Source organism: Cetorhinus maximus, chromosome 1 (assembly GCF_964194155.1).
Source record: "Cetorhinus maximus chromosome 1, sCetMax3.hap1.1, whole genome shotgun sequence".
NCBI classification, from domain to species: domain Eukaryota; kingdom Metazoa; phylum Chordata; class Chondrichthyes; order Lamniformes; family Cetorhinidae; genus Cetorhinus; species Cetorhinus maximus.
In genome coordinates, this window is record NC_135879.1 from 1,842,140 (window position 1) to 1,868,575 (window position 26,436).

Genomic DNA, 26,436 nt, shown 5'->3' on the forward strand with positions numbered 1-26,436 from the left:
GAATGCAGAGTACTGTCAGTACAGATGTGTAGAACCTCACAATACCTCAGGCTCTACTGCTAACGTGGAGTCTCACTTGACAGGCTGTGTGGTTCTGGGTTGGAGGCTGGAGCATCCGAGTGGATCATTTGGGAACACCAGGAATCAGATGCATGGACTTCCACACATTGCTCTCTCTGTTAGCCAGGACCCCATGCTAGGAGCATTTCTGCTTAATGATTCCAACAGTGTCATTGTGCTGTCATGCCCGGAATAGTTTCCATTATTATTTTCAATAAAAAACATTGCTTTCTTTTCTCCTCAGCAATATTCCACTCCCTGCCCTGACAACATACAAAGAAGTTGCTCGGCATAACATCCTTGATACATTCTTCATCAATCTCTTCATCCTGAATTGAAGAGTGTTCAAACCATTTGGACAATTTCTACATCAGCTACGCTCTAACACAAACTCAGGAACTGCACATCAAAATCCTAAGGGCCATAAAGACAATTAATTTAACCCCTGGCACAATGAGTCAGATTTTGCAATCAGCAATGACTGAACAACATCAACTGTTCATGACACTTGTCCATGAACTTTCTAAGGGTTTCTGCACTGGAACTTGCTGTTTTCTAACCATTACAAACAGCATAGTGCTCTTTGGAGGGAATCTGGGATCTCTGTGAACAAGGCAAGTTAATGTGTTTCTTAACCAATCAAACTGAAGAATCATTAATGCACAGCACAGAGTCTAAAACAGGGAGTTAGAACATTTAATTTAAATCATGAATAGAAGGCAAAATAGAGAGGGGGAATGAAAGATGGATTTAAGAAAACAATAAAAAGAGGCAAAAAATATCAATAATAATTAAAATCTCAAGGAATGATGCTCCACACTTGTGAAAATTAAGTTTCTGCCAACGAGATTGTTTTGCAGTAATTAACTCATCATGTTGTTAAAAGAGCATTTAAACTAAATGGGCAAGCCCAAACTTTTTCTGACAAGTTTAGTAGGTATCCAATGAGCAAGTGCCATAATCTCTCATCCTTCATTTCAATGCCAAGCCTATCAGTGAGATACTAGTGCAGAGAAGCTTGGGGAGGAGAAAGGGGCATCTCAGTCAACAACTCTCTCACTCCCACATCTAACTGCATATGTGCACTTGTCAGAGCTTCCTGTCTGATTTACTTTTCCATAGCAATGAGCACTTTTATCCTCACCATTATCCTTAATGGAAAATCCAGCCCGTTCATTGCCTTCTTTTCATTTCTCACCCGCGTAATCAGCCCTTGGGACTTTCTTTTAAAGAAGATTTGCTGACACTGCTACACGGTCCTACCCTTGTGGTCTCAGGTGACTGCTGGAAAGCTGATCGCCCCATGTAGAAATGCAGACAGTCAGTGACCTGAACCAGTGAAGTTCTGGCTGCAGGGTGCTGTCACATGGCTGCTACTCAAGCCATCCGGCCCAGATGACACCCTGTGGATACTGACTGAAGGGGTAGGTGGCATCGGCGCAGACATTCTGGAAGAAGCCAGCACATAACTGTCGTAACATATCAACTACAACTTACATTTATATAGCACCTTTAATGTAGCAAAACTCCCTAAGGTTCTTCACAGGAACAATTACCAAATAAAATTTGACACTGAGCCACCTATTAGGATTGGTGACCAAAGATTTGGTCAAAGAGATAGGTTTTTAAGGAGTGTCTTAAAGGAGGAGTGAGGCGGTCGAGAAAAGGGTAGGTTTAGGGAGGGAATGACAAAACTTGGGGCCCCGGTAACTGATGACACAGCCGCCAATGGTGGAGCAGTTAAAATTGGAGACGCACAAGAGGCCAAAACTGGACAAAGCACAGAGATCATGGAGATTGTTAGGCTGAAGGAGATTACATAGGGAGGCTATGAAGGAATGTATGGATCTGAAAAGAAGGATGAGAATTCTAAATTTAAGGCATGGGTGGATTCAAAGTCAGTGTACGCCGGTGAACACAGTAATGGGTGACTTGGTGCAAGTCAGAATACAGGCAGCAGAGTTTGAGATGAGGGGAAGTTTAAAGAAAGATCAAGATGGGAGACCACCCAGCAGAGATTAATTCCATCAATTCCTATATGACATTTTGCTCCTTCAACAAGATTCACACGCCCCCACCCCCCTCAAATCCTGCGTTGCCTCTGCCCACAAACACTGGTTCTTTCCCATGTGTAGACCTCTCCAGTTTTCTACCTATCCCGAGCAGAATGCCAGGATCTGAGTTGGAACCTGGCAGAGGGAGAGTACCTGATCTTGCATCTTCAGGAATATTGTCCTCATCTGAGTAAAGTTCTGCTACGAGGCCTGCTTGCTGTTGAGTGGGCCCTAGATCAGAGAAAGAGAGAGATAGAGTGAGCAGAAGAGTCAATATAGTGGAAGAACGCTAAACATGATCAGGAAACAGTTCACAACAATATATTTCAAGGTTCCTCCCTAACCATAAGCTCTCATTGTAGTGAGCCTTTCAACATACTCTCTTCAGAGATAGAATATTCAGCCACTAGATAGCACATAATCAGCCTGACCCTCCCAGTTGGAGGGTCAGGACCCAGGGAGCGCCGCAGTGTCCGAGGGTCAGCACCCAGGGAGCGCTGCAGTGTCGGAGGGTCAGGACCCAGGGAGCGCCGCAGTGTCGGAGGGTCAGGACCCAGGGAGCGCCGCAGGGTCAGCACCCAGGGAGCGAAGCAGTATCAGAGGGTCAGCACCCAGGGAGCGCCGCAGTGTCAGAGGGTCAGCACCCAGGGAGCGCCGCAGTGTCGGAGGGTCAGTATCAAGGGAGCGCCGCAGTGTCTGAGGGTCAGTACTGAGGGAGCGCCGCAGTGTCCAAGGGTCAGTACTGAGGGAGCGCCGCAGTGTCCAAGGGTCAGTACTGAGGGACCGCAGCAGTGTTGGAGGGTCAGTATCGAGGGAGCGCAGCAGTGTCGGAGGTTCAGTATCGAGGGAGCGCAGCAGTGTCCGAGGGTCAGTACCGAGGGACCGCAGCAGTGTCGGAGGGTCAGTATTGAGGGAGCGCAGCAGTGTCGGAGGTTCAGTATCAAGGGAGCGCAGCAGTGTCAGAGGGTTAGTATCGAGAGAGCGCAGCAGTGTCAGAGGGCCAGTATCGAGGGAGCGCCGCAGTGACTGATCTGCTGCCTTTCCATTGAGATGTAAAACTAAGGCGCTGTCTGCTCTCTCAGGTGGATGTAAAAGATTCCATGGCCACTGTTTCCAAGACGAGCTAGGGAGTTTCCCCCTGGTGTTCTGACCAACACTTAGCTCTCAACCCAACACCATAAAAATAGATTATCTGCGCAATATCACATTTCTGTTTGTGGGAGCTTGCTGTGCCCTAATTAGCTGTTGTGTTTCCTATATTACAATTACCACACTTCCTTCACTGACGGTTAAGTACTTTGGGGCATGTTGAGGTGGGGAAAGGTCCTACAGAAATGAATGTCTTTCTTTCTTTAGGTCAGTGTTGTGGTTGCTCAATGATAACAATTAACGGGTGTAGATCAGAACATGGTAACATAGGGGTCCTAATAGCTGTTCTATCTTGGTTTAATGTATTCGATGCTCACAATGTGGTCATAAGAACAAGGAGGAGTAGGCCATTGGGCCCCTTGAACCTGCTCCACCATTTAATAAAATCATGGCTGATCTGATAGTAACCCCAAATCTGCATCCCACCTACCCCCGATAACCTCTCACTCCCTTTCTTACGAAGAATTTATCCACCTCTGCTTTAAAAATGTTCAAAGACTCTGCTTCCACCGTCTTTTCAGGAAGAGAGTTCCAAAGACTCATGGCCCTCAGAGAAAAAATTTCTCCTCATCTCCATTTTAAATGGGCAACCCCTTATTTTTAAATAGTGACCCAAAGTTCTAGATTCTTCCACAAGAGGAAACATCCTCTCCACATCCACCCTGCCAAGACCCCTCAGGATCTTATGTGTTTCAATCAAGTCACCTCTTTCTCTTCTAAACTCCAGCAGATACAAGCCTAACCTGTCCAGCCTTTCCTCATAAAACAACCCACCGATTCCCGGTATTAGTCTGGTAAACCTTCTCTGAACTGCTTTGAACGCATTTACATCCTTCCTTAAATAAGGTGATCAATATTGTACACAGTACTCCAGATGTGGTCTCACCAGTGCTCTGTATAACTGAAGTATAGCCTCCCTACTTTTGTATTCAATTCCCCTCGCAATAAATGATAACATTCTATTAGCTTTCCTAATTACTTGCTGTACCTGCACACTAGCCTATTGCGATTCATGCACCAAGACACCCAGATCCTTCTGCATCTCAGAGCTCTGCAATCATTCACCATTTAGATAATATGTCTCTTTTATTGTTCCTTCCAAAATGGACAATTTCACATTTTTCCACATTATACTCCATTTGTCAGATCTTTCTCACTTAACCTATCTTTTTGTAGTTGCCTTAAGTTCCCTTCACAACTCACTTTCCTATCTATCTTTGTGACATCAGCAAATTTGACAACCATCCCATCCATCCCTCCATCCAAGTCATTTATATAAATTGTAAACAGTTGAGGCCCCAGCACTGATCCCTCCGGCACACCACTTGTTACATCTTCCCAACCTGAAGACACATTTATGATTACTCTCTGCTTCCTGTTAGACAGTCAATTTTCTCTCCATGCCAATATGTTACCCGCTATACCATGACATTTTATTTTCCTTGATCAAGTGCAGACTGAGTGACCACTTTGTTGAACACCTCCATTCAGTCCGCAAGCATGACCCGGAATTTCTGATCACCTGTCAATTCAATTCTTCACCTTGCTTCCACTCTGACGTCTCTGTCCTTGACCTGCTACAGTGTTACAATGAGCTCAACACAAGCTCAAGACACCGGACCTCACCTTTCAAGTCAGTTCTTTACAGTCTTTGGGATTCAATGAGTTCAACAATTTTAGATCATAACCTCTGTCCCATTTAGTTTTGTGCTTCTTTGTTGGTGTGGTTTTTTCCTCTCGTTTCTCTCTTATTTCCTTGACTTTACATTCAGATGTCAACAAATCAGCATTCTGCAATTTACACCTCCTCTAGACACATCTTTTGTTTCTTTCCTTGTCCCTTTACCACTCCCTTTTGTCTTGCACCGTGAACCCTTTTGTTATTTCTCTCTCCTGTTTCCACACTATCACAGACCTTCCATTGTGTCCTTTCCTCTCCTTTCCCTGCTCAAAACCTGTTGCACCTTGAACGTTTCCAATTATGATGAAAGGTCATTGACCTGTTTTGAAAACTATATTTACCTTGTTGAGAGAGGAGGTTGGGGAACTTCAACTCCCGACAGATCTCAGAGTTTTGCACATGCGCAGACCAGGGGCTGACTGCAAATGCACAGTTCATTAATTTTTACATTCTTTGGGCCCACGCCTGTGCAAGAAGGAAAAAAACTGCTCGAAAACCCGGGTTGTGTGACCGTGAGCGGGAAGCCATAACAGACAAGTGTCCCAGGCAGGAGACAGGGAGATGTCCCAAAGGAAGAGTCCTGAGAAAGGACAGGGAAGGAAACGGTCCCAGTTCAATTAAAAAGAGGGGAGCAGAGAAACAGGCTCCAAACAAGAAAAGGGCTACAGAGAGCAGGCTTTAAGTGAAGACGGCAGCTGAAGGTTGGTGACGCTACACTGTGGACCATTGGGGAAAAGGCTCCCCTGGGGAGCAGCAGTGTTCTGCTTGATGCAGTTGAAGATCTGAAGTTGCACTTGTGAATTGGTGTTTGAATGCAGACTTGGAATCCAGGGGAATGGAATCTCGGGAGATGCATTTGAAACCCTGTGAGATGGGCTGTTGCTGATGCCATTCAAGTTGGAGCAGCTTTTGGAGAGAATGCCCAGGTTAGATCTTTGAAGGTGAAGACTGGAATCCCTCATGAGAAAGACAGAGTTTCATGAGATTGGTGTTACTGTGGATGGGCTGTTGAGGAATCTGTGGACTCTGTCTGGGTCACATGTCATTTATTATGCAGTGTGGTGTGTATGACCACAATTTGCTTGTTATTTCACATGTACCTCATATTAACCCTGAATGTCAGAGTATTAGATAGAAGTTGTAAATTGTTTTATCTTTCTGGCCTTGTTTAGTAAAGTTTATTTTTGTTTGTTCAATACCCGTGGAATCTTGTAGCTTTATTCACTGAGCAAGTGTCTTAAAACTCAAACTTTGTCTACTTTAAACAAAACATTATTGGTTTCTAACTGAATCTTACCAAAAACTTGGGGGTTTGGCCTAGGATCATAACAGACCTGAAGCATAAACTCTCCACAGATGCTGTCAGATTTTTGGTTTCTCAGGGAATCGAGGGATATAGGAAGTGGGTGAGAAAATGCTATTGAAGCCTAAGATCAGCCAAAATCATATAGAATTAGGCTGTTTGGTTTAGTTTGATGTTCTCAGACCTGCTGAGTATTTCCAGCATTCTGTTTTTAATTTATTCCAGGCTCTAATATCTTTTGTTTGGCATCAAATTTTGTTTGATAATCACTCCTGTGAATCACCATGGGACATTTACAGGGTAACAGGTGCTATAAAAATACAAGTTGCTGTCATTGTTGGTATAAGTCCAGAACAAAATGATGTCTGGACCCAATCTATTCTGAGAACACAGATATTCTCAAAGGAAACATTCATCTGTCCATACATTCAGTGTTTCCTATATAGGAGTTGTGTTATGCTACAACATGGAAAATAAATGCATTTGTTAACTTAAATTACAAGTTGTGTGGGTGCCTTTGTCCCCCATCTCTACTTCTACTACATTTTCCTGGTAAGTTCTGATGTTTGTAGAAAAGAAAATGGATCCAGGTTAATAAGTGCACAATAGAACACAGGCCCTGTGAGTGGAGTTTAATGTATTTGTGACAACAGGACAACTGATATACCAGCTATTCATGTATACGTGTTTGTGACAAGCTTCTATTGAACCATATAAAAAGCATTGTACGAATATTTGATGATGTTTATAGTCATGAAAACAAGTCCTTTTTACAAATATATACTGTGTGTGTCTCAAGGGAAGAGATGTCAGGGATCCACAAAAGAATACACAGGAGCAGGAGGAGGCCATTCAGCCCCTCAAGCCTGTTCCTCCAGTTAAATAGACCATGGCTGATGTGCATCTTAACTCTCAGAATTACACAGTGCAGAAGAGGCCCTTCGGCCCATTGAGTCTGCACCGACAGAAACGCCTGACCTATCTACCTAATCCCATTTACCAGCACTTGGCCCAGAGCCTTGAATGTTATGGCGTGCCAAGTGCTCATCCAGCTACTTTTTAAAGGATGTGAGGCAACCCGCCTCCGCCACCCTCCCAGGCAGTGCATTCCAGACCATCACCACCCTCTGGGTAAAAAAGCTTTTCCTCACATTCCCCCTAAACCTCCTGCCCCTCACTTTGAACTTATGTCCCCTCGTGACTGACTCTTCAACTAAGGGGAACAGCTGCTCCCTCTCCACCCTGTCCATGCCCCTCATAATCTTGTACACCTCGATCAGGTCGCCCCTCAGTCTTCTCTGCTTCAACGAAAATAACCCAAGTCTATCCAACCTCTCTTCATAACTTAAATATTTCATCCCAGGCAACATCCTGGTGAATCTCCTCTGCACCCCCTCCAGTGCAATCACATCCTTCCTATAACTCTATCTACCAACCTTGGTTTCGTAACCCTCAATACTCTTAGTCAACCTGTTTCCATGCTGTAAAATGCAATAATTAAAGACAGGAAATTATGGAGAGGGATGGGAGGGTATCGGACTTGATGGAAAATCGAATAGGCTCCATTATTTATAGGTGCTTCTCTGAGCAAGTTTCCTCATCTGCTGTACAGTGATTCTTTACACCAAAACACAATCTAAGGAAAATCTGCCCAACCGTGCTGTCTCAAAGGATCCATCTAGTTCCCTGAGTAAGAAGATTACCCGAAATCTCCGTCTCCATCTGGGCCATGACTAGTGTATCAGAGAATCCTTTCCCTGACCCCAGCATAAGCCCTTAGCTATGTAAACATGAGGATAGATGCTGCACTATAGATCATCATTATCTCCATCAATGTTGCTTCGATGGTTAGGAAACTTCACTTGGACCAATTTCCCATCCTGCCTTCCAATCGTGTTCTTACCTCCTACACTCCATCTGTAACATAACCCAAAAATGCTGTCTCTCAATTAGTTGTTTCTTCAATAAGGCAAAGCCTACAGATTGTTGTTTATTGATCCAGGTATTGTGTGAACAAAATTGAGGCAGGATAGAATCAGAATTATCGCTTGCCCTGATGCCACTTCCTCACTTCCAGATTTAGACACAATTAATGAATGCAGATCATAGGCTCCACGGCAAGGCAGGTATGTATAACTGCTCAAAGTTTCTACTTAATCAATAAGCTAAGGGATCATGAATGAAAAAGAGGGAGAGAGAGAGAGAGAGAATGATTGCAAGAAGGACGGAAAGACAGACAGATTTGCATTTTTATAGTGTCTGTTGCAACTTCAGGAAATTCCGAAGATAACAATCCAAAACTAGCACATTTTTATAAATTCACCTATAATCCCATTGTTTCACAGACCCTCCTTGTAACACAATCCAAACCTGAAGTTAATAAACTTTGTGAATAGCATTCATAGGAATCGATAATTCTCTCATTCTCATTGGCCCCACTTTGTCCTGTCACAGTCAGAAGTCAGTTAGTCAATTCTATGTCCAGGCTCCTATCTCAAGATACAACAGGAAATCAATTGCTATAAGTGAGTAACCAATCTGAATCAGGACAGCATACATAGATCTCGCAGAAAATATACGCCCATATTAAAAAGTTAATTAAAGACACCGTCTTAAATCATGACGCTATTTAACTCATACTTTCCAAATACTTCATGACCAGTTGGCCCAAAACGTTAGATTTGTGTCATCATTTCGTCTGCAGTCCCCTAAATATTGGCTGGATTACAATTTAGTTATTGAATGAGGTACTTGAGAATATTAAAAAAAGAATGATAAAATATACAAAACCATAAACTGAGGAGGTAGCTGAGAAATGGAATTATAGCATTGTAATTCAGATGGGTTGAATGGGGGGGTGGGGGGCCATTCAGCCCCTCAAGCCTGTTTTTTAAGAATTCTTTCATGAGATGTGGATGTTGCTGGCAAGGCCAGCATTTGTTGCCCATCCCTAATTACCCTTGAACTGAGTGCAGCTAAGAGTCAACCACATTGCAGTGGGTCTGGAGTCACATGTAGGCCATACCAGGTAAAGACGGCAGATTTCCTTCCCTAAAATACTTCAGTTTTTACAACAATCGTCAATGGTTTCATGATCACTGTTACTGAGCTTTTTTTTAAATTCCAGATTTCATTAGTGAAATTTAAATTCCACCAGCTACTATGGTGGGATTTGAACCCATGATCTCAAAGCATTAGCCTGGGTCTCTGGGTTACAAGTCCAGTGACATGACCACCATGCCACCATCTCGCTATTCTGCCAGCCAATGATATAATGGTGGATCTGTACCTTAACTCCACCCACCTTGGTTCCACATCCCTTTATTCCCTTGGTTCATAAAAGTCTCGCGATCTCAGATTTAAAGTTATTAATTGATGCTTCAGCATCTGCTGCTTTTTGTGGGAGAGAGCTCCACACTCCTAACACCCTTTGTGTGGAGAAGTGTTTCTGAACTTCTGAATGGCCTGGCTTTGATTTTAAGCTGATCTCCCCTTGTCCTAGAGAACCCCACCCACAAGCGAGAAGGCTTCCCATCTACTCTATTAATTCCTTTCAAAATTATAAGTTCCTTCTATAAATTCCATGGAAGTCTTCTTCTTATCGTGTCCACGGACAGTCTATACACAGCCCAGCCAGAACTGGACACATTTTTGCGCCTTGTTGTTGAATTCGGCAAGATCTGCAACAGTGCAGGGTTCCTCTAGCGATAGACATTACAGGAGATGTTGCATAGTCTGTGGCTCAGTTCCACATTCACAAGTTGTCGGGCTGGTTGTATATCCCCATTTGCTTAGTGACACCTTTGAACGACCTACACCAGTCCCAAGTCTGTTAAGGCACTTCCAGGTTGCCCAGTTGCAATTAGCTCCTGGGGGAAGGCTTTCATCCGGTAGAATTTCCATCGCTGGGGGTTGTTCGAGACTGGGGAGCCGGTCTTTCCACAAGGCGATGTGGGCTTCAGATGGGGTTGATTGTAATGGAACAACACTGTTCATGAAGCTCTTCCTTGACTTTAGGTGGCTGGGTGAAGGTGTATGACCATGTAGAGGGTGCCTCTCATCTGATGTTTGACGGAGTCGCTCTTTCTTGCTGGCTACCGTTCTTCTTATATCAGGGGGAGCGATACCCACCAGGATATATATCCGTGGAAGTAAAATTCATCTTTCCGGTCTGTGTCCGTGACAAGGAAAAGCAGGGAGTGTATTAAACAGGCAACCAATCAGATAGCAATATTGTAAACCAGTTGTATTTGGGATAAGAACAGAAAATGCTGGAAAAACTCAGCAGGTCTGGCAGCATCTGTACTGAGACAAACAAAATTAACGTTTCAAGTCCATATGACTCTTCTTCAGAGGGAATCGTTCTATGCTCCTGAGAGATTACTGTCTTCAGTTATACTGAGCAGGCAACAGCAAACACAGCCAGACATTTACAGACACAGCCAAAATGAGCAACCAAATTGTAACAAGGGCAAAATACTGTGGATGCTGGAAATTTGAAATAAGAACAGAAAATGTTGGAAATACTCAGCAGGTCTGGCATTCTCTGTGGAGACCTCTCATTCAAACTGTCTAATCTATTTTGTCCACAAAAGTGATGTTTCTCCTCAACCCCGGCCACCCGCTAATTTCCTTTTCTTTGATCCAAAGGCAGTGGCTCATGGGGGACAGTTCAACAAGTGTCACACACCCTCTGATTATTCATCCGTCTGACCATTCCTCATCTCTGAGGCTACATAACATTGACTGTCTATTTGATTTTCAGAAGCATCTTCCAGCAGTTACAATTGATCACACAATACCCTTATAGGGGTTACTGCGTAAGTTCAGAAACAGTAACCTCCCCTAACCCAGGGTTTCTGAGACATATCACAGTTAGTGAACAACTGACATCAGCTGTTCAACAGAGAAAGAAAGACTTGCATTTCAGTACTACCTTTCACACTCCAGGATATCCCAAAGTGCTTGAAAGTCAGTAAACTACTTTTAAAGTGTAGTCACTGTTATAATGGAGGAAACAATGCAGTCTAATAGTGCACATAAACTACGTCAAGGCCAAAGACTCTGCTTTTCATAATGTTGGTTGGGGTTAAACATTGGACTGGACAAACCCCCTGCTCATCTTTGAAACAGTGTCATGGATCATTTACATCCACTGGAAAGGATCAATGGGCTTAATGCCTCGTCCAAAAGGGGGCACCATCCAACAGTACAGCCCTCTCTCAGTACTGAGCCTGCGACAGCGCAGCCCTCCCTCAGTACTGACCGTCCAACAGTGCAGCACTCACTCAGTACTGAGCCTGCGACAGCGCAGCCCTCCCTCCGTACTGACCCTCTGACAGTGCAGCCCTCCCTCAGTACTGACCGTCCAACAGTGCAGCACTCCCTCAGTACTGAGCCTGCGACAGTGCAGCCCTCCCTGCACACCGCACCCCACCCCACCAACAGTGCAGCACTTCCTCAGTATTGAGCTTTCTCTGGTGGTTTTGTTAACCCAGTCCCTGTAATGTAACTGATTCCTAAAGTCAGGAATAATTCCAGTTTCCATTAATTCTCAGTCTTTATGAGTTCTCAATATAAATAACAGGAGTTATGCTATAATTGAACCTAACATCCCTGAGTTAAACAGAGACAAATTGTCTGCCACTTTCCTTACTAATCTCACGCATTTACACACTTGTTTACTAAAGATGCTGTGATGGTGATTTGCAGAAGGCACTTGACAAAGTTCCCCAAGGGTGTCTAGGTTAAGGTTCACGGAACAAATTACAAATTGTCACAAAGGATTGTTTTACATTACAGAGCAAGTATTTAAAGAGGGAAGACAAACAGCACAGTGACATGGGGGAAAAGAAAATAATCTCACGCATTCAAAATTCCACAGCAATGGATCAGGAGCATGGCTTTATGAATGGAAGCACCCAGCTCCGGTGTTAATGATTGGTTGATTATGTTGTTAAAGATACAAAGGTCATGAGCATTGTTTGATTAAAAACTGAACACATATAAAGAGAGTCAACTGCAGCTATGTTCGCGGTCGGGTGTCCTTAGAGAGGGAGCACGCAGGGTCCACTGGCACGATTGAAGCCTTTGTGACTGGTGGGCACTGCGGGGGCTGGAGTGCTTCATCAGCCCCCAAAACCACGTTTTGATTTGATTTTGATATGTTTCCTTTAAGATTTTGCCTTTTCTTACAGTGCCCCTTTAAGGGGCTATCACTTTAATTTAATCTGTTAATTTTCACATCTGGTTTTGTGTTAAGCTCAAAATATTATAGAGAGAGTTAGTGCCCAGATTTTAGTGCTGTGCCTTAGATAGTTAAAGCTCCTGCCTAGGAAATAGGCAATCCTATTTCAAATCTCATCGTTGACTTTATCTGCAACTCCCAAACACAAGTAAACCTATAAAGTGTGTCAACTGGGACACTGGGCTGGTAGTTTGGAGGCAGAGATCTGTAATGCTGCATCCTGTGAATAAACCTATTAACAAGGAAAAGATTTGTGTCTTGTTTCATACTTCACCATCTGGCTTGGATCCATTTAACTCCAAGGTCACACCTCCCTTAAATGCGCATTGAAAAATTGTTATCCTTCTGCTGGGAAGGATGAGGTAAACAATGGATTTTGTTCCTGAGCAGCCGGGACCATTTATTGATCCATCTCCTTCTCTGATGCTGTTGTTGTCCTACGTGTCTCAAAGAAAATGGTGTGGGAAATCCCATCGCCATCTCACTCAGCATCCTCTGGGCTTCTCAATATTCAAATGAGTTTACATTTACATTATTCAATGAAGTTGGCTCATGCTTTGTGTTGCCACAATAATACTCGAGGAAAAACTGTTTCAGTGCCTCTGCCATGTTACTGAGCTCCAAATGATCTCATGGTGACGTCGCATAGAATATAGAGCACAGACACAGGCCACATGACCCCACTGGTCTATTCAGGTGATTAAACTCCACATGCACTTCCTCTTCACAGGAAGAGGGAGAGGCTCTTCGGCATACCCTTTAATTCCTTTCTGCCTCATGTATTTATCCAGTTTCCCTTTAAATGCATCTAAACTACTCATCTCAACATCTCAACCACTCCCTGCGAGTTCCATACTCTAACCACTCTGGGTAGATTTCTAGTCTGAAGAAGGACCTTGTTTACATAGCATTCAGATCATTATTTTAATTTCCTTTAACTCTGGGTTTCATTTTTCAGTAAATTCTCTTCCATAAATTAATGAGTCTTTGCATTAACATTAATATTTAACAGCAAGGTTTGGCAACCTAGAGTCCATTGATAAATAAACTCTGTCGCCATTGACATTTAAGCAGTCTGATATCTCTTAGATGACCTATTTACCTGAAGACTTTTTAAATAAAGAGTTTATTACACAGGGGTTACAGCTGCAGGTTAGCATATCTGTTAATGTCAAGCAGTGAAGTTGACTAAAAACAAAATATTTCACCCCTTTCCTAATTTTACTTAGTTCTGTTGAAGGGTCATGAGGACTTGAAACGTCAACTGTACTCTTCTCCGCCGATGCTGCCAGACCTGCTGAGTTTTTCCAGGTATTTCTGTTTCTGTTTTTGTTTTGGTGAAGTTGACTAACTGTGTGGGCAGTTTTTGCAGATTGGCGAACACACCTCCTCCATGCTGAAAAGGTGCCCTACTTTCAAATCCAACAAAGGAACACAGGAACATGGGGAGGTCATTCAGCACCTCCTGCCTGTTCTACCATTCTATTAGACCATGGGTGATCCTGGTATCTAATATCCATCTACCCTCCTTGGTCCCTTAGCCCTTAATATCCATACTCAACAAAAATCTATTAATCTGGGTTTGAGATTTTCGATTAACCCGGAACAGGTTTTTGGGGAGAGTTTTCCAGATTTCCATTACCCTGTGTGTGAGGAAGTGCTTACTGACATCACCCCTGGACAGCCTGGATCTAATTTTAAGGTTCTACCACCTTGTTCTACACTCCCCCCGCACCAACCCACCCCTGTCCCTGAGGAAACTGTTTCTCTCTACCAACCCTATCGAATCCTTTAATCATCTTAAATACCATCAGTGAGGTCACCCCTTAATCTTCTACACTCAAGAGAAAACAAGCCCTGTCTATGCAATCTGTCCTCATTATTTAACCCTTTTAATCCTGGTATATATCCTCCTCCAAGGCCAGTCTATCCTACTCTCAAATGCAGTGCACAGATCTTCTTTTAATTTATTCATTCAAGGGGTGTGGGCATCGCTGGCTAGGCCGGCATTTATTGTCCATCCCTAGTTGCCCTTGAGAAGGTGGTGGTGAGCTGCCTTCTTGAAACACTGCAGTCCATGACGGGTAGGTACACCCACAGTGCTGTTAGGGAGGGAGTTCCAGGTTTGAATGGTGAGACTCTAAATGGGGTCGAACCAGAGCTTTATACATAATATCATTTGCACCCCTTTGTACGTCAGCTGTGTTGAGATAGAGGACAATATTCCATTAGACTTTTCAATGATATTTGTACCTGTCCACTAGCATCAAAATGGGGACAGTATTACTGTTGCCTCCCTCATCCCCATGCTCATGTCCAGTAAAAGTTTTACATCAGTTCTGGAGTCGCACAGGTTTTGTTCTTACAAATAATAACAGCCACAAGGAAGTGAGAACAATGCTTTTATCTAATCCCCAGATTTAAATGGCTCCTTTCTGATACTGTTTAAAGAAGGACAGGGAGCAGAATTCTTCAATTAACATCACACAAACGCGCCATTCATTCACGTGCTGACTATGGAATCTTGCTGTGCACAAATGGATCACTGGGTTTGCGTACAAAGCAACAGTGACTGCACTTCAAAACTAATTCGTTGGCTGAGAAGTGTTTGGTGTATACTGAGAATATAATGGGCATTAAATAAATGCAAGCTCTTTCTCTCTGACTGAGTTTATGTATTATCTCAACTCGTTGGATTGGTTACCGCTCTGTAAAAACGTTAAGCGTCGGTGAATCAAATGGCAGTTTCTTTCCTTACAAACAGGATAAGAGAGTACAGAACATGTGTTATAGGTGATATAGGCATTCATTACCAAGGGTTATAAGTTATGCTACAGTTGATAAAACTTGGGTCAGACCCCATCTGGAGTAACTGGGTTCAGTTCTGGGCCCTGCACCTCAGGGAGGAAACACTGGTCTTGGAGGGGGTGCAGCACAGATTCCCCACAATGATACTGGGGCTATAAGGGTTAATTATGAGCACCAGTTGCATAGATTGGCTTGTATTCCCTTGAGTATCGATGATTAAGGGGTGATCCAATCAAGGTGTTTAAGGAGTGAATAGGGTCGATAGAGAGAAACTATTTCCTCTGGGTCGGGGGAGCCCAGAACAAGGGGGTAGAATCTTAAAATTCAAGCCAGGCCAGTCAGGGGTGATGTCAGGAAGCACTTCTTCACACAAAGAGGTGGGAAATCTGGAACACTCTCCCCGAAAAAGCTGTTGAGTCTGGGGGTCAATTGGAAATTTTAAACCTGAGATTGATAAATTTTTGTTGGGCAAGGGGTATTAAGGACAGTCTCAAGGGGCTAAATGTCCTCCTCCTGTTCCTTAGAATCAATGTAAAGGAACCTTCTAGAAACTTATTGCAACGGTAGCAGCATTATTAATCCTCCAGTGTAAACAGTAAAACATACAAGAGAGCTCCCAGTCTCCATTCTGAGAGCTAGCTTCAGCACAGTCGCTTTGAACACTGAGTAAACTCCCCTGTAAAATTTGTACAATATATAGATTGTAAAATAAGAGCGATTGACACAGGACTTGAATTTCTTTATTCAAATCACGCTGTTAAGCTGTCAAGCTTTAGGTGAGTATCAGTCCAACCTAATCAAGTTCCTGCCTTGTTATCACACAAGGGGAACATTATTCTCTCTCTAGTACCTCATTTGTGTAATTTATTTGATAATAATACTGGGACAGTTTCCTTGTATTCCACACAAGTTACTAATCTTAGCATTTGTTGGGTCAGAAAATAAACATCAATGATTTGGTAAAGAGTGAGAGTTTTAGCATCGTGCCTTACTGACAATGCAAATATTATTCAAAAATTCATTAGCATGTTTCTTAACAACAGCACATCAGCAACAAAGGCTCTTCCTGTTTCAATTCCCCAAACAGAGCTGGGTGATGAGGGAACTGAGACAGAGAGTATGTCCTTGTTTTCTGTTACTTATCAGTAAGGCAGTCTGACTGGCCAGCTGTGACTCAGGGGGTAGCGCCCTCAGGGGGTGGGGGGGAGGAGGTGGGGGTTAGGTAGCACTCTCGGGTCAGAATCAGGTGCTTATGGGTTCAAGCCCTAAACCAGAAACCTGGGTTGGAATTTTATGCTTTTCCCAGGGACAGGATGGAAGGCAGGCGCTGGGCATAATATTGGGTACCAGGGCAGCAGCACCATGCCTGTTACCTTCCTGAACCCTGCCCCTACCTGCCCTGTGTGATTTGAGGTCCTGAAGTGGCCACATAAGGGCCTCTTCCCACCACTGCTGCTGCTTTTCCCACAGTGAGGAAGGCTGCCACCAAGTGTCTGAGCCACTGCCTCCTATTTGGAACCTTCTGCCTATTGAAGACCACCTCAAGACATGTCCCAGTCCTGGTTTCCCTCTTCCCCTTTTCTGTCCACCCTGGTACCTGCGAGAACTCGGAATCGCCTTGTTTTGGAGTCCTGGCTCCTCCTCTTGAGCTCATGTGTAAAATTCCGCCCTTGAGCACACAAATCCATACCAGTTCAGTACTGAGGGAGCGCCGCGCTGTCGGAGGGTCAGTACTGAGGGAGCGCCGCGCTGTCGGAGGGTCAGTACTGAGGGAGCGCCGCGCTGTCGGAGGGTCAGTACTGAGGGAGCGCCGCGCTGTCGGAGGGTCAGTACTGAGGGAGCGCCGCGCTGTCGGAGGGTCAGTACTGAGGGAGCGCCGCGCTGTCGGAGGGTCAGTACTGAGGGAGCGCCGCGCTGTATGAGGGTCAGTACTGAGGGAGCGCCGCGCTGTCCAAAGGTGCTGTGTTTTGGATGAGATGTTCTTCTGAGGCCCCTTTTACCCTCTCAGGTGGATTTAAAGTTCCACAGCAGAATTACAAAGAGTAGGGGAGTTTTGTCCAATATCGATCCTTCAATCCAAATCACTAAAACAGATTACTTAATTATTTATTTCATTGGAGTTTGTGAGACTTTGCTGTGTACAAATTGGCTGCTATCTTTCTTAAAACGATAACTATATTTTGAAATTATTTAATTAGCTGTAAAGAGTTTTGGGACATCCTGAAATCATGGGAAGTGCTTTAGAAATTTAAGTTCTCTGTTTACTTCAGGAGGAGCAGCCAAAGCTCATAAAAAGAACAGCACAAATTCAGAAAATTGACTAATTTCTCAATCATGATATTGAGAAACCACAAGTTAAATGGTTTCCACCAATTAGTGACCGGATATGTTATTGTTATGGTTGAAATGCCACAACACCTTCTGATTCACTATTAATCCCAATATTGGAAGTTAAGATTCTCACTGTAGTCACAGGATCTTTGACGCAATCTCAACAGGTAAGATGTTTGTATCTCTGATCTCAAGCAGCATGGCAGCAATGTAGAGACACACCTGGAAATTATAATCCAGACCTATAGGAGATGAAATTCAACAGGAGCTGTTACAGTCATCTGTTACAACTACAGAAGGATACAGAATCCTGAAAAATTTTCACAAACGACGCTTAGTCTGTTTTTCCAGGATTTTCCTGTCTCCTGTGCAACTGAAAGAATTAAACAATGAGATAAGGTGCCCCAGACTAGACTTATATTTCCTTGAGTATAGAATGTCCTTGAGTGGGCATGTTGGCCTTTATTGCAAGGGGACTGGAGTACAAGAATAAATAAGTCTTGCAACAGTTTACAGGGTTTTGGTGAGACCACATCTGGAATACCGTGTGCAGTTTTGGTCTCCGTACATAAGGAAGGATGCACTTGCCTTTGAGGCGGTACAGCGAAGGTCCACTAAACTGGTCCCTGGGATGAGGGGGTTGTCCTATGATGAGACGCTGAGTAAATTGGGTTTATATTCTCTGGAGTTTAGAAGAATGAGAGGCGAACTCATTGAAACATACAAGATTCTGAAGGGGTCTGACAGGGGGGACGCTGAGAGATTGTTTCCCCCGAGTGGGAAATTTAAAACACGGGGGCCCAGTCTGAGGATAAGGGGTCGATCATTTAGGACTGAGATAAGGAGAAATTACTTCACTCAAAGGGTTGTAAATCTTTGGAATTCTCTACCCCAGAGGGTTGTGGATGCTCCATCGTTGAATATATTTAAGGCTGGATGAGACAGATTTATAGTCTCTCCGGGAATCAAAGGATATGGGGAGTGAGCGGAAAAGTGGGGTTGAGGTAGAAGATCAGCCATGATTGTACTGAATGACAGAGCAAATTTGAGGGGCCGAATGGTCTACTCCTGCTCCTATTTCTTATGTTGTTAGAAGTTTAAGGGCAATCTAATCGAGGCATTCAAGATAAATAAAAAAATTGATCAGGTAGCTGGAGTTAAGATACAGATCAGTCATGATCTTGCTGAATGAAGGAACTGGCATGAGGGGCTGAATGGTCTCTTCCAGTTTCTAATTTCCTCTTCTGCTAAAGTCATGAGGGACAATTAGTAGATGCCCCCCACCACCCCCCCCCCACCCCCCTTCCCCACATCAGATTTACTCCCTTATTTTCTAGAGGCAGAACTTTGATAATCAGAGAGAAACATTATCAAGGTGAGTAGCTCTGTTGGAATTAAGGCTGTGAAGCAAATGATGATTTTTTTTGGGCCTGCTTTTGACCCAGTTTATCATGGTGCTGCACATTAATGAAACTTTTGGTGCTTGACCTTGGATTTCAGGTGACTTTGCTGAAAAAATGATTTTCAGTAACTTTGCTTCTACCATAAAAGTGTGACAAGTGACCCTGTTAAAGAAATTTATACTGCTCTGTCAATGCTCATAGTAAATTAGGGTTCATACTGTTAAAAAACAAATATTGGAGTGGGAAGGTTTGTGCAGGATAGATCGTTTTGCCGTTCCCTCCTCCATACACCCGCAATCTGAAGAAGTACATTACTCCTGTGTACTATTTATTCCCCATTGTCTTTGATAGGTGGCTATTCTAAAGCAGAGAGACAGACAGGTACGGTCAGCTTTCCACACTGGAACTCAGGAACTGGCTTTTCCTTCAAGGTGAGAAATTTGATCAGAATTTGGGAGGGCCACTCCTTGACGGACAGGAGAGGAGGGTCTGAGAACTGGCTTGGTTTCTCTTCCACTCTCAGAAGAGGTACAGGAGCGATCTCTCTCTCCCCCTCTCAACAGTGAGACACACCCAGTAAAGATACATGCAATGTGGAGCAAATCCTATGTGTAACCTGAAGTCAGGGTCAGTTTAACTTGTAAGTTCTGCAAGTTCTGCCTCAAAATAGTGACAAAGGTGCACATTTTTAAAATTTTTATTATGGTATGAAAGGCAACAGGAAATATCTCATTGCCAAACTCTATCCCGCTCATTCATACATTCCATAGGCCAAAACAAAACAACAAGTTGGTTTATCTCAAAACGAGGCTTTTAAGTTCATCTAAAAACACAGGAGGCACATGTCAGGTCAACAGTCTCCAGTACACACAACAAAAGGGCTGATATCAACATGTCCTAGTCACACTAATACAGAACTGAAATACTGGGGATGCTGGAAATCTGAAATAAAAACAGAAAAAGCTGGAAATACCAGGTCAGAAAGCATCTGTGGAGAGAAGCAGAGTTAACAGCCAGGATTTTCTGGCACTGACACCGATGGGCATCGTCATGGACGGGACAGGAACAGGAACATTTGGTGAACCACTGACTTTTAACAGCTCTCCAAATTTTCTCATCCTGCCTGCAAAAATGGCCACCGGTGTCAGGGCCAGAAAATCCCACCCAACAGTTCAACCCTTCACTGCATTTCAAGCATTTTTTGTTTTAATTCCTTGTCATGCTACTATTGAACTAGACGTTGAGCAGTAATGGTTCGCTCTTGGCCATAAGGAAACAAGATCTGTTTATGGGAATGAGCTGTGATGCCATAACTTTGTGGGGGGGATGGGGGGAGGGTGGGGAGGGGATGGGGGGAGGGTGGGGAGGAGTTGGGGGGAGGGTGGGGAGGAGTTGGGGGGAGGGTGGTCACTATCTAAAGCAGTCACTGAGGGAATAAGGACTGAGTTTGGGAGGGGGTGGGGGAGGAGATGACTTGATGTAGAGAATTGTTAAGAGCATTGAAATTGTTCATCACAGGGAGTAGTTGAGGTGTAGAGTTTTGCACCTTTTAAGGGATAGATGGACGATTATTTGAAATGGAGGAAGGTTCAGGAGAAAGAGCAGGACAGTGGAATTAGTTTCCAAACACTTCTGCAAAGAGCTGGTACAGCTGTGATGGGCAAAATGGTCTCCTTCTGAACTGTAAACTTCTATTGTTTTACACTATTTCTACAACAGTACTGAGTGTGAGAATGACAAAATTGTAGAACACAGAAGGGTGCCATTCGGCTCATTAGCCTGTGCCAGCTTTTTGAAAGTTACCCAATTAATCCAATTACCCCATACTCATGTAAACTTCTTCCCTTCAAACATTTATCCAATTCTCTTCAGAAAGTTACTACTGAATTTGCTTCTACCACTCTTTCAGGCAGCGTGTTCGAGATCACAACAGTATGTAAGTAGGTACTTAGCCATAGTCCTCAAAGGATCATAGGCATCTCTCTCCATTAGAGAGACACAATTGGTTATATAGCTTGAGGGGCACCACTCTGCAAGCGTGGGGCAAGGCAAGCCGCCACAGCTGGTGTTAAGCTCCAATGGTTGTCTGGAAATGAAGACAAACTCCTTAAGATAGAGTTTTATTACTGATCATAAAACTCTCCACAGACAAAACTTTTGCTTCACCTATTATCCCTTTTATATAACCAAAAGGGTACTTATGTTGTTAACTAATAATTAGCAATTGAACTCCTTTAACTGTTTCCTTCCCCAACAGCAGGCACAGGGATTGAACCCGCACTGTTGGCATCAACCATCTAGAGAACTAAGCTAACTGACCCCCATGGATCACAACTCACTGAGTTAAAACATCTTTCCTCGTGTTGTTTGTTTTCATTCATGGGGTGTGGGTGTTGCTGGCTAGGCCAGCATTTATTGCCCATCCCTAACTGCCCTTGTGGCCTCTGGTTTCTGAAAGTTTGTGCTTAAAGAAATATGGTACAAAGCCTGGATATTCTTTCAGAGCCTTCCTTCAGGCTTAAATCATGCTCCAATCCTTCCACAATTATCAATCTATATTATCCTTTTTTAACACTTGCTAGTTTTCTTTGAAGTTCTAAAATAAGGATAAATGACAATACTCGCAGCTGGTGTAACCATCAGGAATGTGTCACTAAATATAAAAATTTAACAATTCCAAATTCAAAAATGTCATAACTTCACCTGAATTAACGATGCTGCTGACAACAGACAGATATTCCTGAGCGTCCTGATCACTCGAAAGCTCCCAGACCCCTTGCTCTGCAGGCACCAGCTTGTAGAGTTCATCTGAATTTGGCACTCCGCAGAGCAGCACCACCACTTCACCAGGAGGTTGCAAAATCTTGCCGAGCTGGATTCTCTTTGGGGTAGTCAGTGCAGTTAGGAAACCATGGGTCAGTACCAGCAACTTACATCTGTAGGTAGCCAGGTTAGGAGTAGCAATCCTCAGATCATTGAGACATCCGACTTTATAGCTGCAGATACTCTGTGGATTTAATGTTTCTAAGAAAATCTGTTTCAAATACGTGCTCCACTCTTCTGCGTCCTCTGTGTACAGGATCACTAGGTCTGTGCTCAAGGTTTCTTTAACAGAAAAGTAAACACAGATAATAATATTATCAAATTATACTCTGATGCAAACAGACTACAGTTTCGTACTTGTCAGTTTATTACTGACTGTAAAGATGGTACTCCGGTGTGTGTCACCTATAGTTCAGTTGGCTGGGTTTTCCGAATTAGTCAGAAGATCATGGATTTGAGTCCCACTCCAGAGACATGAGAACAAAGCCTGAACTCACATTCCAGCGCAGTAAGGGGAGAGCCTTGCGTTGTGGGAGGACGAGCGCCGCACCGTGGCGGGGCGAGCGCTGAGGGAATGCTGCACTGTGGGAGGTGCCATCTTTTGGATGAGACTTCAAACCAAGGCTCTGGCCAGTTGGATGTAAATGATCTCATGGTCACTATTCCAAGGTCAATTGGGGGAGTTTCTCCCAATGCCCTGGCAAATATTTATCTATCATTCAATCAATATCACTAAAAAAAAACAGTTTATGCAGTCTTTATCTCATTGCTATTTGTGGAACTTGCTTTCCTCAGATTGGCTGCCGTGTTAGCTGGGGAAGCAGTGAAAATATCCTGGTTGAATGCTGGAGGAGTTTTATAGGGCAAGGAAGGTCATGAACTTAATAAACATAAAAAGCTCCTTCTTCCTGGGAGCATCAGGTAGTTCTTTTAAAGACTACTGCTTAGATCACTCAACACCTGATAGAACAGGGACCAACACAAGCTTTATCCATTTTACTCAGGATCCTCTAGCATGTCTAGGGCACTGATTTCTATATTTAAAAAGTTTCCAAGACTTAATCAAATTCTAGGCCAGCATATCTGCAGCATAGAGGGAGTGCTGCATCGTCACAGGTACCATCCCTTTAAACTGAGATGTCTACATTTTCAGGTGGGGGATAGATGTTGGTTCTTTGTGCTTCTGCAGACGCTGCTGCAGGACCTTTTACAAACATCACACAATCTCAATTTAAAATCTAATTAGAAAGGCAGCTCCTCACAATGCTCACTTCATAGCACAACCACACTCTCCTGATTCAGAGATAACAGTACTACCAATTGAACCAACTGATACTTATTCTCAATGATTGCTGCATAGTTACTGACATTTGGCATTGAGGTTCTACAATGGAAAAACTGTTGGCTTTTATTAGTAGAATAACTTCAACTTCTTAGCAGAATTGAAATTATATTATGTAACACTGAGGAGAGTGTTTCTTTGTTAATTGAGTTTAAGTTTAGCCAATGTACCCAGAGATGGATGCTAAATGCTATTTTGAGAAATAATTCATCCAAAGCATTAGTGATAAAACAATTAAAGCATATAATCTCTCAGAGCTGGGTAATAAGGGAACTCCAGGGTGCGGTGGTTATGGTCAGCCTGTTAGAATAATGGAATAGTTACAGCACAGAAGCTGGCCGTTCAGCCTATCGTGTCTGTGCTGGCCCTTTGAAGGAGCAATTCATCTCATGTCACTCCCCTGCCTTCTGCCTGTAGCCTTGCAAATTTTTCTTTTTCAGATAATGATCCAATTCCCTTTTGAATGCTTCAATTGAAATCTGCCTCCAGGCAGTACATTCCAAATCCCAACCACTCCCTGTGAGAACCAGTCTTTCCCCATGTCTCCATTGCTTCTTTTGCCAATTATCTTAAATATGTGCCCTCTGGTTCTCCATCCGTCTGCCAATCGGAACAGTTTCTCCCTATCTACTCTGTCCAGACCCATCATGATTTTGAAACTCTTTCGAGTTATCAACAGTCACAGATTGCAACTCTTTTGAGTACAATCACAGTTCTTGGTTTCCGGGAGTGGGACATGAACCCACAACCCTCTGATTCAAAGGCGAGGGTGCTATGAACTGTGCCACAGCTGACACCTCCATCATGATTTTGAATACCTCTATCAAATCTCCTGTTGGCTAATGTTGGATGATTATTTAGAAATAGCTTCACCTGTGAAATTGTTCATATTGATATTGACAGATATGTGAAACCTAGCTTGAGGTTAGAGGTAACCAGTTGAAAGAGAAATTCTCTTTGAAACTAGAAGGCATCTAAAATAGAGAAACGCCATTAACCAAATACATCAGAAACTTCCGAAATCGCCAACGTTATCGAACAGCCTCTGGTGATTGATTAAATACAGAATCGACACTCTCACAATACGGGCAGACACTTTCCTCAAAGATCGTTTTTATTTGTTGAAAACTTTCTTGGTATCATCGTGGAAATCCAGAGCCTTGGAGGCGATCTCAATGTCACTGCACCGAAACAGGCCATTCAGCCCAGCGGGTCGATGCTGGAGCCTCTGCCTCACATCAGCCTCCTTTCGCCCAACTTCATCCCAGCCCAAACTGGTTGAATAATTTCTGCCCATTTGACCTTCTGTTGTGCGCTGTTGTTAGCTCAGGTTGAACTTGTCTTAAATGAAGCAGGTGAGTTCAGATATGAATGTTTCTGACCTGTGCCGGTCGGTATTAGGAGATTCTCGGTCTGGGAAGACCATCTCTTGACCAAAGGTGCGAGCAGCGACAGAATTTCAAAGTCATTTAAAAAAAAACCATCAGAATTTATCATCCCAATCAGATTTGGGAATCTCAGCGAAACATTCGGGATTCACACGGCCGGAAAATGCACAATTTATTGCATTCACTCCCTCTGTCCGCGGTCAGTGTGATAAACCCTTTACACCTCCACAATTAACCGAGTTTCATTTTACACAATTACACAATTAGTCTTCATTTCAAACGGTATCGATCGGCTGTGAGACCCAGCCCGACAATCGCATTCGCTAGATAGACAGAGACCCATGAACACTAAGAGCAGAATGAACACGACCAGTAAACCCGCTCCTACCTGAGCGCTTCATGGTAACGGCGCAGGGTAAATTCTAGCGGATCTCTGGCGGCCAGCCTGCTAGCTGGCGATGACCCAACACTCTACAGAGAAGAGAACATTGTCCCTCCAGTTAATGTGAAAGGATTTGTGTACAGCCACTTCCTGATCTGTAACTATGGGCCAATAGCATCATTCTCTGAGGCAGCTCGATACATTGTAAACTAGCGGCTGTTCGGGTATATTTTTAGTCTCTGGGACGACCTGTTGCTTCCTGCGCAAAAGCAAAACAGAAAGTTGAAATATTGGGGTTGGTTTTTTTTTTGGTTGCATTTAATTGACAGGTGTCCCGGAGCTAAGCACAAACTGCCTGGGCCTTGCCAGAGTTTAGGCAGCTGACTGAGGCTCTGCTCCGAATGTTAAACCTACTGAGGCTTTTGAAAACTGGCGTTTCCAAACTTCCAGAAATTGCATTTATTTCGGCGGGGATAACCGATGGGGGAAAATTTCCTCCTCCTATTCCTTGCTGGACAGTTTTTACTGGACTCTCCAGCGGTTCATTTCCAAACGCTGCTGGGAGAAACATCCAGGAGAAAAACCCCCGAAAAGATAGATTGTTCCTTTCATTTCCATTCAGCACCACCTTAGTTACAAAAACTTTACAGAGGAACACAAGAGGCTGTTTGACTTTCCCAAGTCTTGTTTGTGAAATCATCTCCAGGATTATCCAAGCTGTTTGCAACCGGAATTCCACTTCCTGGCCTGGTTCTGCTGCTTCAGCTCCTCCTGGGAATTCCTCTCCCTTTCCAGAGTCAGGTCCAATCCATTCCTCTTGGTTTCCATCCTGCTGACAGATTGATACATGATCTCCCATTATCTTCTTGCTCCCTACAGTCACTTCTGTCCCACCAGTTCTTCAGAAGTCTTCCATCATTACTTGGTGGACTGAGAGTGTCTCTGCAGACTCTTGCTGATGTTCCAGTCTTGTGTACTCCTTACCCTCCTACAGCTGTTCCTTATCTGCACTGATCCCCTGGATCTCCCCATCACCCTGGTTGGCCATCACAATTCTTGCTGCTCCAGTTTGACCCACGCTGTCTCTTGCTCCTCTGCTGGCACACCAGACTCTGTGATACACACCACTCATACCTGAGGTCTCTACACACCTCCATCAGATCCCATGATCATCCTCAGCTGTCTCGTGGTTAACTTTCCATTTCTTCTCTTTGCTCCGATTCCATTGACCAGCCCTCACCAGCATCCTAAGACTCTGGCATGATTGGCTCCTGGATCTGATCCCTCTCCGTAACTGTTTCTGAACCTGGACACTCGCATGAAGCACCTGTTCTCACCCACCACGACTCTTATTTCACTCTCAATTTAGCAAGCATGATGTGTCTAACATTTTTCTTCAGCTCACTCCACCTTTCCCCTCCCCCTAGTTGCCCATTTCCTTTCCTCCATCATTGTCGACCCCCCT

The 26,436-nt window shown here is 43.8% G+C and overlaps 1 protein-coding gene across 1 annotated transcript in view; it reads right to left on the reverse strand.

The window, feature by feature from the left end:
• Positions 1–25,128, reverse strand: part of LOC144694426 (B-cell scaffold protein with ankyrin repeats-like) — a 209,898-nt gene extending 184,770 nt beyond the window's left edge. Inside the window, exons 1-3 of the mRNA XM_078564861.1 lie at positions 24,978–25,128; positions 21,740–22,141; positions 2,268–2,345 (exon numbers count right to left, since the gene is read on the reverse strand). Coding sequence (XP_078420987.1) covers positions 2,268–2,345; positions 21,740–22,141; positions 24,978–24,990 — 493 coding nt within the window. The 5' untranslated portion in view covers positions 24,991–25,128. The remainder of the gene's footprint in view (positions 1–2,267; positions 2,346–21,739; positions 22,142–24,977) is intronic.
• Positions 25,129–26,436: the final 1,308 nt, after the last annotated feature.